General features: G+C 53.2%; 1 protein-coding gene across 1 annotated transcript; it reads right to left on the bottom strand.

Moving 5' to 3' along the window:
• CCDC97 (coiled-coil domain containing 97) lies at positions 1-9,084 on the bottom strand. Its single transcript, XM_007943140.1, has 5 exons — positions 9,039-9,084; positions 5,352-5,795; positions 3,283-3,561; positions 2,015-2,144; positions 1-169 (listed from the first exon to the last, which is right to left on the bottom strand). Exons 1-5 carry the CDS (start codon positions 9,082-9,084, stop codon positions 1-3), a joined length of 1,068 nt encoding a protein of 355 aa, XP_007941331.1.
• Between the last annotated feature and the right edge of the window lie 5,035 nt (positions 9,085-14,119).

The raw sequence follows: 14,119 nt of genomic DNA on the forward strand, positions 1-14,119 counted from the left end.
TCAACTGTCTTGTTGGGGCTGGGGACGGGCTGGGGAGGCTGGCAGGCCGAAGTCCCCGTCTGGCTCGGGGCTGGGCGCGTCCTCCGGTTCCTCCTCGTCGAAGTACCGCTCCTCCTCATCCCGCGCCACGATGTCCAGGTTGTCCAGGTCAGGGTTGTTGTCCACCGTGCTGCAGGGGGGAGGCCGTCAGGGCCCCAGGCCACCCCTCCTCTGCTCCCCGCACGTTAGGGGACCTGGGGCCCTAACTGGGGCGGTGGCAGGCCCGGGTCAAGGGCCTGGGGAACCCAGGGTCAGGGGCAATGTGCCGGCAGTTGCCAGATGAAACTGACCCTCAGAAGGGATAGTTTGGCTCCTCGGGAAAAGAGGTGATTTTTATCAGAGATTTTACACAAACAGCGGGATTTCCAGCTTGTGTTGGAAAGCTGGCTGATGTGGTGATGCTTGGGCTCGCGTTCTCTAAGGCAGTGGATCTCAAACAGGGCCACTTTGTCCCCCAGGGACGTCTGGGGACTGTCTGGAGACACTGAGATTGTCCCAACTCGGGGGTGCTTCTGGCCCCGAGTGTGTAGAATCAGGGGTTCAGTGCACAGGTCCTGCCCAGAAGGTCAAGAGGGCCAAGGCTGACAACCTGCCCTGAGGCAGCAACACCCTTCTGAGCCTGAGGAGGAAAGCGGCTCTGCCCCTGGCCCTCCCGCTCCACCGATCTCCTCTCCATCACTCTGCGCGGGTCTCGGCCCGGCCCCCAGGAGGCGCTCCAGCCCTCGCCCTCACAGACTCCTCCAGCCAGCCACTCGACCCCCAGCTGTTCCACCACTCGCCAAGCATGGGCGCCTCGGAGCCTCTGCCGCAGCAGCACCCCACCCCTGGGAATTCTGGGGCTGAGATCTTTGCATGCGAGTCACCTCCTCAGAGAGGCCGCCCCATTCCCTGCCCAGTTCCCCTATGGCCTCCCTACCCCGGGACGCTGGGTAATTCTGTCTTCCTCAGAGTTTTGCTCTAGTCAGTTCTGCTCCCCACTTTACCCCCGGAGCCCGGACGAGGCAGACGCTCGCTAACACTGCTGGGACGGCCTCCCGAGAGGGCACAGCTTCAGGCTCCCCCTCCCCACTGCTCATGCCAGGCCCAGTGTCCCCACAGACAGCGGGGTGTATGGGGGCTGAGCGGACGCAGCCTGCTTCCAGGGGTTCCCCATGCCCCAGCCTCGGGGCCGACCACTGTCCGTGGGGAGGTTCCCCATGCCCCAGCCTCGGGGCCGACCACTGTCCGTGGGGAGGTTCCCCATGCCCCAGCCTCGGGGCCGACCACTGTCCGTGGGGACTGCGGTTCCAAGCGGCCCCATCGGAGCAGGAGCCGGAGCGGCTGGATTCAACCCTGTGGCCTGTGCCCAGGCAGGCCTGCTGTGGAGTGAGGCCACCATCCCTAGTTCATGGATGAGACCCCGAGGGTTCAAGTGGAGAGGCCGCTTGTTCACATCACAATATTCCTAAATAGCTGGAGCTGGATTTGAAACCAGGACCTCTGGCTGCCAGACCCTGGGTTCTGGACCACCAGGCCACATGCCACCATTTACAAAACCATCTGTCTCTGACCCTGAAACTTCACTCTCCTGTGTCCTGTTCCCTGACGGCAAAATCCTTTTCCAAAGCAGGCCACCCGGGGCTCTCACCCTTGGGGGCCCATTGGAGAAATTCATGCACCGGAACTGCAGGGGCAGCACCACAGGCCCCCCCACTAGGCACTGACCCTGCCAGGTGTCACTTCCTGCCGCACGAGGGGCCCAGGGTCCTGGGAGCTTAGGGGCTGGAGGTAGTGGAGTCTTATCAGGCAGAACGGGCCTGCTCCAATATACTGTCAACACGGAGCAGAATGCCCTGGCCCTTCCCTCCTTAGAGGCTGAGGGGACCAAGGTCGCCCAGCTGCCTTTGGAGCGCTGTCTCACCCCAGGGCCATGGCCAGCAGTGCTCCCAGCCCTCGGAGCATGTGCGGGACCTGGCGGGGGCGGGGCCCGGAGCACCTGTAGTCAAAGTCCCCGTCCTTGCCGTCCAGGAAACGCTGGTGCATGCGGCTGGTGAACTCCTCCCGCAGGATGAGCCTCTCCTCCGAGTCGGGGATCCAGGCCTCTGAGTCTTTGCTGGAGCTCCTGTCTGCATGGGAGACATACACCGGGAGGGCGTGCAGGCACCGAATGCCTCGGTGCCCAGCCCAGTGCCGGGTGCACAGGGTCACAGCAGTGACTAACAGGCCTGGTCCCTGCCTTCCCCGATGCACACCCAACACATACTGACAGAGCAGTGCTGTGTGAACCAGGGAGTAACTAACGGGGTGAGGACCTGAGGATAAGGGAAAGGGGAGCAAAGGGAAGGCATTCCTGGCATGGGGAGGAGCACGGATAAAGCATTACTAGGTATCTATCCTAAAGAAGTGAGAGGCAGGACACGAACAGATATATGCACACCCATGTTCATCACAGCACTACGCACGATAGCAGAGAGATGGAGACAGCCTAAGTGCCCATCAACAGAGGAATGGATAACCAAACTATGCCACATACACACAATGGACTACTATGCAACCCTAAAGAACAGTGTAGAGTCTGCAAAACACCGCATAACATGGATGGACTAGGAGGACATTATACTGAGTGAAGTAAGTCCATCACAGAAGGACAAATACTGTATTAACTCACTATTATAAAAAGTCACTGAAAGGTTTAAGCATGGAAGGAAACTTTCTTTGTTGGTTACCAGGGATGGGATGGGGAGGGAAAATTCCTAGATTAAAAAAAACTAAAATACACATATATAGGAACTAAAGATCATTAGTGTTTACCAGCGGTAGGAAAGAGGGGTAAACGTGAAGCTTTTGTTTGCAGGGCACTGAGTTTATGCTGATGGTGGTATTTTGGAAAAGGCAACAATGGGGGAACAACATGAGAAATGTCATCAACATCCCTGAGCTGTAAATGGAGAAGTTGTTATGTTGTCAAATACCTCTGTGTATGTTTTTACCACAATAAAAGTTAAAAAAAATAAATAAATAACACAGTCAAAGGCCTGTAGGTACAAGATCCCTCGGTGCCTCTGAGGTGGCACGAGCAGCCCTGTTTGAGGGACAAAGATGCCAGAGAGTCTGGGCAGGGCCAGGCCGCGTGGGGCTGAGGGCTGCGTGGGGCTGGGGGCCGCGTGGGGCTGGGCAGACCAGAAGTGTCCTCTGTTGCCAGAAAATGGAGACAGGCCTGGGCTGTCCAGACACTGGGGTCTCCATGCTCCTAGCCCCTCTCACCTTCCTCGTTGCTGTCCTCCTCCTCTTCCTCCTCCTCCAGGCAGGCCTCCTCCTCTTCCTGCTGTTGGAGCAGCCGCTGCTGCAGCTCCCACTCCTGGTAGGACTGGAGCAGCAAGTCGGAGAGGGGGCAGGCAGGGTTGCCGGGGGAGCCGGGCTTGGGGGCCTGGGGGGCTGGGGCGCGGGCTCTCAGCTCCTCCTGGGTCAGGTACTGCCCGATGTACTGCTCATATAGCAGTGGCGCCCGGAACCGCATCTGCTCGTCACTGAAGTACTCGCCCCCTGCGCAGGGGAGAGTGTCACCAGGGGTCAGGCATGTGGACGAGGGGCCGGCTGTGTGGTACACATAGGAGCAGATGTGTGCATGCCATCATGTGTCAGGGCCTAAGGTCATGTGGGAATGTGTGCTCACATGGGGCTGAGCATGTATGCAGAGCAGACATATCTACATGCGTCCTCACCTGTCCAAACCATGTGCACGGTCAGGCAGCCTGCCGGCCCCAGCAGCACTGCTGATCTGGGGCACCATTCATGAGTGCCTCCCCCGGAACGTGTGCACATTTGAGTTGGTGTGTGCAGTTCACACCCACTCTGGGGTGTCTCGGCACACTGCCTGTGGTCATATCTGTGACACACGGGTACCTGTGTGATCGGGAGTCGATGTGCAGATGACATGGGAGATGTACTGCACACATGGCCAAGTGCCTGGGCCCGTCTTTTGCAGGTTACACATCTGAACACATGTGCTGTTGGGCACGTGTGCATGTCCGCATGTGTACACAGGATCAGGGAGGGTGGGTGTGTGCCCAACTGTGCGTATCTCTGGTGGGAGCTGTCTGCCTGGGGGTGGCAGGCACCCAGCTCTCACCTCTCCTCTCTGCAGCCATCCCCTTGGCTTTCCCGTCACCTCAAAATTCAGGTTCTTCACCTTTCCCTTGGAAGCCTGATCCCACAGGAGCATTTCCATCCCTCAGATGAGAGGGTCCCCTGATCCCTCCCACCCACTGGCCCTAGCCCTGTCTTCAGAGCCCAGGGCAGGAGGAGACTGGGAGTTTCTGCCCGGAGGGTCTGGCCCCTGCAGCACTGTACTCTGTGTCTTGGGTCCCACCCTGCTTGGTGACTCTGGCCCACCACCTCTCACTCCCCATCTCTGTGGCACCTTCCAGCCTCCCTCTTCCCAGCTCTGTCACCTTCTCTCTGGATCTGTTTCTCTCCCTTTCCCCCTTTATCCCCGTCTCTGCCTCCACACCGTTCCTGCTTTCTCACTTCCTGTCACTTAATCCCACCTCATTCATTCATTCACTCACCCATTCATCCTTCCCCTTTTTGCCTCTGTCCCCCTGCCTGGCCCTGTGTCTCATTCTTCCTGTCCCTCTATGGCTTGCGCCTCCTCCTCCCTCACTGGAATTATACCTCACTAGAGAGTTCAGTTGCTCTTGTCCTTCAGCTCTGGTTCAATGTCTTTGGTCAGAGGTACTTTTACTCATGTCAAGGTCAAAAAGACAGCAGTGCTCTCCTTCACCACTTTCATGTGCTATGTCTGTGCAAGAAGGGTCTCATGTCCCCAGAGTTATAAACACATTCCATTGGTTTCCTTCACTACCTTTGTGTATGATGTGAGGTAGGGATCTACTTGTCTTTACGGACAATCACTTATCTCAGTGCTGTGTACTGGATAAGCCCTCCTTTACTCACTCATTTGAAATGCCACTTCTGCCAGCCACTAAGTTCTGAACTTCCTCACTGTGCCTTTCTCTTCCCTGGGCCCACCTGTCTCTACTATCGCTCCCTCTCACTTCACATCTCCCTATCTCACTCTCTCCCATCTCTCTGAACAAGCATCTCCCAGGACCACTGTCTCAGTGTTTCTGCTCTTACATCTGTGCTTCTCACTACCTCTGCCTCAGTCTTCCTGTTGCTCCTGACCGGTGCCTGTTTCCCACTCACCTGTCTCTGCTTCCATCTGCCCTTCCTTCGCACCTCGGCTTCAGCCGCCCTTTCCCTCCTCGTCCTGGCCTCAGTCTCCCCTCCCTCCACATCTCTGCCCGCCCCCCTGCCCATGTGCTCCCCACCTTGGATGAGCTCCCGCAGGGCAGCATAGCGCCGATTGCGCAGGGCACGGGGCCGGGCGGTGCCCTGCCGGGCCACCTCGGCGCAGTAGAAGTCTGCGCGGTGGTCACCACGTAAGTGGCCGAAGCAGCCCAGGTGCTCCTCACGGAGGCCCGTGCGGAAGCGCTCCAGGAACACCAGCGGCTTCTCACGGTACAGCTGGCCCAGGATAGCCACCTTCTCCTGCTCGGTCAGGTCAGGCTCGCCCTGCTGCTGGCTGCACACAGGCAGGCGGCTGGCAGCCACGGCTCGCAGCATGGCGCCCACCGCTGCGCTCTCAGCCCTGGGCAGGGTGGTGTCCGGGGCCTCTGGCGCTCCCTCTGAGGCATCCACCTTGTCCTGGGGCCTGGGTGGCACTGACGTCCAGCTCAGCTCCCCCCAGTGGCCAGGACTGGGCTCTGTGCAGCCTGTCAGGAGAAGATTGGTCAGGGTGGGCGTGGTCAAAGGGAAAGAGGAAGGACCAGGGCTCAGTCCCTCCCTCCTTCTTCCGGCAGTGCCTTTGGTTTAGTTTTTTCTTTATTCTGGCCACAGTTTTAGGCCCTTGATACCACTGAGTGAACAAGACAGGTAAAACCTCCTACCCTCAGGAAACTGACCTTTAGTGGGGCATATGGACAATTAATAAGTGATTTTAATTACTAGAAACTTATAGTGTGCTTAAAAAAAAAAAAAAAAAAATCAAACCCACTGCCATCAAGTTGATTCTGACTCACAGCAACCCCTGTTGGGTTTCTGAGCCTGTAAATCTTTACAGAAGTAGAGTGCCTCATTTTCCTCCCAAGGAGCAGCTGATTCCCTTTGGGTTTCTGAGGCAGTAAATCTTTATGGAAGCAGATCACTTCATCTTCCTTCACAGAGCAGCTGGTGGTCTGACCTCTGACCTTATGGCTATCACCCAAATGCCTTACCCGCTATGGCACCAGAGCTCCTTTATAGTGTGTTAGGTGGTTTCAAAAACTGTGTAGCGAAATAAAGAGTGAACAGAAAGGGAGCAGAGAGGAGTGTGCAATTTGAAATGGGATGGTGCGCGAAGGCCTTTCCAACCAAAACGGATGTCTGAGTAGAGACCTGTAGGTGGTGAGGGACCGAGCCATGGGATTTCTAGGCCAAGGGAACAGCAAGTGCAAAGTGAGCTGGCTGGTGCCTGGTGTATCTGCTTGGTCCCTTACGCCCTCCCTCGCTGATTCACTCCACTGTTTGCCTTTTCACTTGTTCACAAAACCATGAATACACTCATGAGTTCGTTCACTCATTCACTAGCTCTTCCACGTTCACACACGGACCCAACCACTCTTCTGTGACTCAGACTCCATGCAAGTCTCAGCTGAGAACCCATGGGATGAAGCCCATTCATCTCCTGCCCTCAGTGAGCATCCAGTCTGACAGGGGAGGCAGTCAAGGTCAAAGACAAGACAGAGATAACTGGAAAGCCGAGTACTGTGAAAATCTTGGGGACAGTTGTTTCCTTAAAGTGGTAGCATTTGGAGCAAGACTGCAGCAAGCAGGAGATACAATGGAAAAGTACAGACAGATCCTTTAGGGAGCTTGGTGGGAGAGACAGGAGAGAGGGGTCAAGGTTATAGGTCTGACGGGGAGGCTTTAATCACTGAAGCAAGAAAAGATTGAGCTGGACCAGGGCAAGGGTGGTGGAGAACAGTGGGTGGTGGAAAATAGCCACTCCGGAGGCTGAGGCGGCAAGCCATGAGGCTGAAAGGCTGGCCAGGGAGGGAGGCATCGAGGATGAGCTCTAAGGCTCTGGCCTGGGGCACAGTCAGATTGTCTCTGAGGCTGGGACATGGAGGAAGAACAGGTCTAGGGGAAGATGCTGAGGCCAGTGTGGGACACGGAGGGTATGTTGGCCCCAGGGAAGTCCAAGAGACTTCTTGGGAAATGAAAGGTAGGGGTGTGTGTTGGGGCTAAGGTAAGAGAATAGGGCCAACGAACAGATGGGGAGAAGTCATAGCAGTGAAGGACCCTGTGATGAGCTCAAACAAAACCCCTCAGAAGAAATGAACATTCCAATTCATCGAACCTGTAACTATTACTTTATATGGCCAAAAAGGGTCTCTGCAGATATGATTAAATTAAGGGTCTTGCTATGGAGAGATTATCCTGGATTATATGAAGGTAATTTGAGAAGCGTTAGCCTGGAATGTGGAAATTACCAAACAGTATCATTAATATCACATGCAAGTAACATTTTGCTGAAGATAATTTAAAAACAGTTGCAGCAATACACTGACAGGGAACTTTCAGAAACTCAAGCTGGATTCAGAGAGGATGTGGAACACGGGTATCATTGCTGATGTTAGATGGATCTTGGTTGAAGGCAATGAGTACCAGAAAGATGTTTACTTGCATTTTCTTGACTATGCAAAGGCATTTGACTGTGTGGATCAGAACAAATTATGTAAAGAATGGGAATTCCAGAACATTTAATTGTGCTCATGAGGAACCTATACATAAATCAAAAGCCTGTCATTTGAACAGAATAAGGAGATACTACATGGTTTAAAATCAGGAAGGGAGTGCATCAGGGTTGTATCCTTTCATCATACTTATTCAATCTGTATGCTGAGCAAATGAGCTGAGAAGCTGGACTGTATGAAGAAGGACATGGCATCAGGATTAGAAGAAGACTCATTAACAACCTGCAATATGCAGATGACACAACCTTGCTTGCCAAAAGTGACTGAAGATAACTTGAGACTGAAGTTGTCAGGGATTTCATTTTACTTGGGTCCACAATCAACACCCATAGAAGTAGCAGTCAAGAAATCAGACATCATATTGCATCGGGCAAATCTGCTGCCAAAGACCTCTTTTAAGTGTTAAAGAGCAAAGATGTGACTCTTTGAAAACTAAGGTGCCTCTAACCCAACCCATGGTATTTTCAATCACCTCATATGCATGTGAGAGCTGCAGAATGGATAAAGAAGACCAAGGAAGAGCTGATGCCTTTGAACTGTGGTGCTAGTGATGAATAATAAAGATACAGTGGACTGCCAGAAGAATGAACTAATCTGTCTTGGAAGACGTGCAGCCAGAATGCTTCTTGGAAGCAAGAATGGCCAGACCTCGTCTCACCTACTTCGCTCACGTTGTCAGAAGGGACCATTCTCTGGAGAAGGATATCATGCTTGGTAAAGGGGAGGGGCAGTGAGAAAGGGAACGCCCCTCAACAAGCTGGATTGACACAGTGGCTGCGACCACGGGCTCAAGTACAGCAACAAGGATTGCGAGGACGGCGCAGGATCGGGTCATGTTTCGCTCTGTCCACGCAGGGTCGTTATTAGTCAGAGCCGACTGAAGGGCACCTAACAACAAGAGCCTGGGATAGTGGGAGTGTTAGCCCAAGACAGGGAAGAGGTGTGAATTACCCCGGTAAGGAAACTGGTTACTGTGGGACATGAAAAGGGTTGGCCTGGAACTAAGAAGAAGTTAATTTCAGAAGCTGGGTGGTTAGGAGCTCAGCCTGAGACTAGAGAAAGGTTAACCTGGACAAATGGTAAAGGGACAAACACTAAAATGGTTAAGTCAGAGGGGCAGGTGTCCCCCTGTAACAGTCTCCCTTCACATTCCTGGGGAATAATTTCCCAGTGACACAGCAGCCACGCCCTCCCTCCGCCTCCGCGCGGCCGAGGCCTCACCCTCACCGGGTTCCTTCGCTGCCGCGGCGGTCGCCACGGTCTCCATCCCGATTCTCTACGTTGTGCCAACCGCCGAAGCAGGTTCCGCACGCCGACCCAAACGCCACGCCCTCAGCTGCTACTTCCGGCCGAACGTGTTCCCTTGGCCGGGTGCTCCGCTGAGCCCAGGCACCAGGGTTCCGGCCGAAGGTAGGCTTTTCCTATGCGCATGCGTGCCTTCCTTCGCTTTAGTTAACCAGGCAGGACAAAGGGCGCTGAGGTCCAAGATGTCCCTCTCAGCTTCTGGTATCGGAAGTGCTACAAAATCGAAACGTCAGAGGGGAATCTGGATCGTTGTTCATGTTGCTCAGTGCTGTGACTCCAGCGCCCAGCAGAGGCCTGAGGCAAAATAGCCCAGCGCACCTCATTTTGGGGGGCGGGGGGGAGATGGTTAAATGAGAACCCTCCAGGATCAGGGGCTGCCATACTCTGAAGGTCTTGGACACCAATATGTCCTCTTCATTTCTTCACCTCCTCAGGGAGTATTTACTCAGCCTCCACTCTTACCTCTGTCATCACACCAGTTCCTGGCTGGCAGATGAGTAGTGAGATCAGAAGAACTTCCTGCTTTCTGTTCCTAGGACATAGAGGAGGTCAAGCTTCAGAAATGGAGGAAGCTAACTGTACTCGTGATCTACTCTATAGGATGGATGGGTAGGAGTTCTCCCAGCCTGGGGAAGAGCAGTGTCAGGAAACACTTACTTCTTGAAGGAAACTTGGAGTTGAGAGTTGAAGGATGAATGGAAGTTGAGAAAAAGGGCAAAAGATAAGGGTCTCAGGCAGGTGGATGGGCAAGGCAAGGATCTAGAGGAGATGGTTGGCATGGACCATCTAGAAGCTACACGGACTTCACTAGGGACAAGGAGTAGAAAAGGGGTTCTAACTTGAAGGCTATGATTGGGATGGAGAGGATCTAAAATCTTCGCGTCTATTTTCCAAGGTCGAGGTTTATAGCTTTTGTGGATTCCTAAAGGGATACGTGATACCTGCCCCCCACGCCCCAGAATGAAAGAACCACTGATTTGAACTTCAAGCTGGGAGCAACAAGAAGTGTAGCCAGTGAGGTCACCAGGGGCTGCAGCGTGTTGGATTCATAAACCACACTAAGAAGTTTGCTTGCTTTTATCCTGAGGGGCAGTGGATGAGGAGGAGCTATGGGTCCAGTTAAGGAAGACCTGTGAAGAGGCGGATGCAATAACCCATCTGTAGCTGACAGCAGAGGAAGCGTTTCTCATTTGCTGTCCTGTGATGTGGGGAGCTGGAGGGTGGCAACTGAGGTCTTCATTTGCCACAGGCGTGTTACCAGGAGAGGCCAGAAGAGAGCGCTGTTGGCTCACTCAGATAAGCAGGGAAGGGACTTTCCCAGACTAGGGGCTCCCGGATTGAGCGCCTGGGAAGGCTCTCCGTAAGTAGGAGAGCAGGCGAAAGTTCCTCAGCAACGCTAGTCTTGACCTTCTGATGTTCAGATGCCCTGCCTCCTACCCTCCAGACTAATTGGCTTCCCCCCATTTTTAGCCCGTGACCCTTTGTAGGGCTCAGACCTTTGACAGGCACCATCCCATCACAGGCCCTGGAAGGCAGCACAGGCTCAGTTAATAAATGAATGAGGGGCTGACAAATGGCGACGGTGGCCTGTGAGGCTGCAGTCAGAGGCCATCTTTTACCCTGGGTCACTTGTTTCATGACCAACTCCTATGAAAGTGCTTCTTTCACTACCCACCTCCAGATTCCCCAGCCTCTGACCACTTGGTGCTGTCACTGTTTGGTGCCAGGTCCACTTTGCCTCTGGACTAGGGGCCCCATGAGGGCAAACTCTAGGACTGCTTTGGTCCTACTATGTCCCCAGCACTACCCAGAATGGATGAAGTAGAGCAGATGCCCAACACATATTGGCTTAATAAATGAAGGCCCACTGGTCTGGCCCACAGGAGGGCAGCCAGGAGGTATCCTGTGTCCAGCACACAGAAGAGGACTGGGGTGGATGGCCCTGAACATACCAGTCCTCGTCTCCACCCATCCACCCCACCTCTCCTGTGGCCCAGGGACCCACTTCACACCTTTTATTAAAAAATGGCCCCACAGATTTGAAGTGTGAATCAACTTTGAGGGGCAAGGGACCAGAGAACCACTTTAAAAAGCAACTAATGGACTTTCAACGGAAGCCCCAGGAGACTAAAGGGGGCATCACATTGCAGCACCAAAAATGCAGCCAGAGACACAAAGCCTTCCATCATTCCATGTTGGTCTAATGCATAAATAATTCCTCCCCATGAAGAAATCCCCATCTGGCTGGGCCTGTTTTTGGGTGGCTGGACAGCTGAGGTAGTCATTCCATGGTGGGATCTACTGGAGCACCTGAGTAGCTGCCTTAGGGATGTGGTCTGCTTTCAGTAGATAAGAAGCGTTGAGAAAGGTCTGCAGCTTTTTGGCACACCTGGATGCTGCATTTAGCCAGCAGCCTGCCATGCCCTGCTATCTTGGGCCTTTCTCTGGACTTGAATCAGTGGCCTGCTGTGTCGTTTGGCAATATTGTGAGTGGGCCTTCTCCTCGACCTTGGGTTTGTCAGCCTCAGCTGCCAGCAGCTACCCCCGAATGTAAAAAGCCTCCAGCTTCAGACTGGGAGCAAGAGGCAGAGCTGAAGCCCAAGGTCGAGGGGCTTTCACCCAGCCCCTAAAGCCTGGTACCTTGAATTGACTTTTAGTCTCCAAAACTGTAAGGGAATACATTCCCATTTGTTAAAGCCATCCATTTCTGGTACTTTCTGTTAGAGCAGCACCAGAGGGAACCGAAACAGAATATGGTACTGAGAGTGGGGTGCTGCTCTGACAGATACCTAAAACGTGCCAACAGGAGTGGAGTGAGTCCCCGACCCGAGACCTCGGCAGAGATAGCAGCAGCAGAGCCAACAAACTGCCATTAGGCAGCAACAGGCTTATCAGCCCATGGAGGAGAAAGCCGGATGCCTCTGGGTGGGCAGTTTTCTGGCTTAGTGGGTTTCCTCCGGGCATTAATTGGTAGAAAAGATCAGCATGAGATGGAGTAGCAGGTTGGCCTGCCCACAGATAAAGTGCTCTTGGGGCAGAAGATTTCTGGTAGTGGGTTGCCTTTGGCATTAATCAGATTAAGTTGAGAGACCAATTAAACTGGAAGTGGAGCTGCCTCAGCCTCAAGGGTAGGACCTTGACCTCTGGGGGTAGAACTACCACAGCCTTCTAAGTTTTAGATGGACCTTCATCAACTTGATTCTGGAGTGTGGAGCTGCTTGTTCCTGTGGGCCAGTGGGATGGGCCTACAGCTGTTGCCCAAGAGTGAGGGGGCAGGCCTGCAAGACCAAAGGGGTGAGGTCCCCATTAAGATGAACTAGGGGACTGGAGCCACCCAGAGATCTGTACAGGTACCAAGTTGACAAGGGGTGGAATTGTGCTAGTTCTGTGTCAACCTGGCTGGCCCTGCCTGGTTGAGTGGCTGGGCAGCTGGAGGTAGTTATTCCCCATGATGAAACTGGTCATCAACTCCACAGTGGACTCTACTGCAGCAGTAGCTGCCTTAGGGATGCGGTCTGCTTCCTGTATATAAGAAATATTGAGAAAGGTCTGCAGCTTTTTGGCACACCTGGACCCTGCCTGTGGCCAAGTCTTCATTCGGCAGCCTGCCATGCCCTGCTGATCTTGAGACTTTTTCTGGACTTGAATTAGTGGCCTGCTGTGGAGTTTGGTAACATCTTCTTGTTGACCTTGGGTTTGTCGGGCGCAGTAGCTGCCTGAGTGAAGAGATGCCTCTAGTTTCAGTGGATCAGGAGCAAGAGGCGAGCTGAAGCCCAAGGTTGAGGGGCTTTTACCCAACCCCTAGAGCCCAGCACTTAGAACTTGGACTTCTATCCTCCCAAACTGTAAGAGAATAAACTCCTGTTTGTTAAACCCACCCATTTGTGGTATTTTCTGTTCAAGAAGCACTAGAGGTAACCAAACCACCACCCCAATTAAAGGCCAAGTGCAGTAACACTTCAGGGTTTTATCCCTGTTTCCTTCCTGCTACGAAATGCTATGTCATTTATTAAAAGAAAACAAAACAGGGCAAACATGTTTCTTAGTAAGTGCAGTTTGTTAAAATCCTATGAAAACATATGGGATAAGGGAAAGTAAAAATCACTGAAGAGGATCACTGTAGGAAATGCTTGGGCCTGGAGACCTCTGAGAGGCAGCAGAGCTTCCTGTCTGAAAGGAAACAGCCCCACCCCCATCCCCTCTCACCCATGTCATCCCCCCAGAAACTACCAGGACGCCCGGAATAAAAGGTTTCAAGTTCAATAGTCACACTCTCTCCAAATACAAAAAGCAGTTACAATTCAACTCAACACAGAAGCTTGTGTGCAAAGTTACGGGGAACTGGGACATCGTATAAAAAGTTAGGTTAAAGGTGATTTTTGTGGTTGTGTGTGTGTTTTTGAGGGTGTGGCTCTTCCTTGGTCATCTAACTCAGCAAAGAGATAGTTGTCTTGATGAAAAATCTTATCAGTAGACGACCCACAGTAAAAACTGACAAATTCTGTTTAAAAGCATAATTACAAAAACAAAACAAAAACAAAAACCCGCCCCAAAAACCATCTGTCGCTGCTTCCTCCCTCTACATTTTGCTTTTTTAAACTCGTGGGTTTTCTAATGTTTTGATTTTGTTTTTAATCCTGAAAAGTAGACAGTAAAACAGCTCCTGGAAGAATTTACAACAAACTGCATGGGGGTCCGGGAAGCTGAGGGGCTGGAGGGCTAGGACGAGTGGCTGGGAGGGGTCCTCCCCTCAGACACTGGAGCCTCACTGTACGACCAAGGGAGGGGGAAGGATTCTTCAGTCAAAAAGGAAGAAGAGGGGGAGGAGGTGGGGCAAACAGAAAATAAAAGGTCACTGGTGCCTGTTTGAATCCAGAAAGTAATGCCTGGCCCTGTGTTGGGGAAAGAAGCCCCTCGGCGGGGAGACAGTGGGCTAGAGGGAGGCTGGGCAGGGAGGCAGCCCTGGGGCGACCCCGTCCCCCAGCACCACGGCACCC

This window comes from Orycteropus afer, unplaced genomic scaffold (assembly GCF_000298275.1).
Source record: "Orycteropus afer afer isolate SDZICR_OR568_19922 unplaced genomic scaffold, OryAfe1.0 scaffold00099, whole genome shotgun sequence".
Lineage (NCBI taxonomy): Eukaryota > Metazoa > Chordata > Mammalia > Tubulidentata > Orycteropodidae > Orycteropus > Orycteropus afer.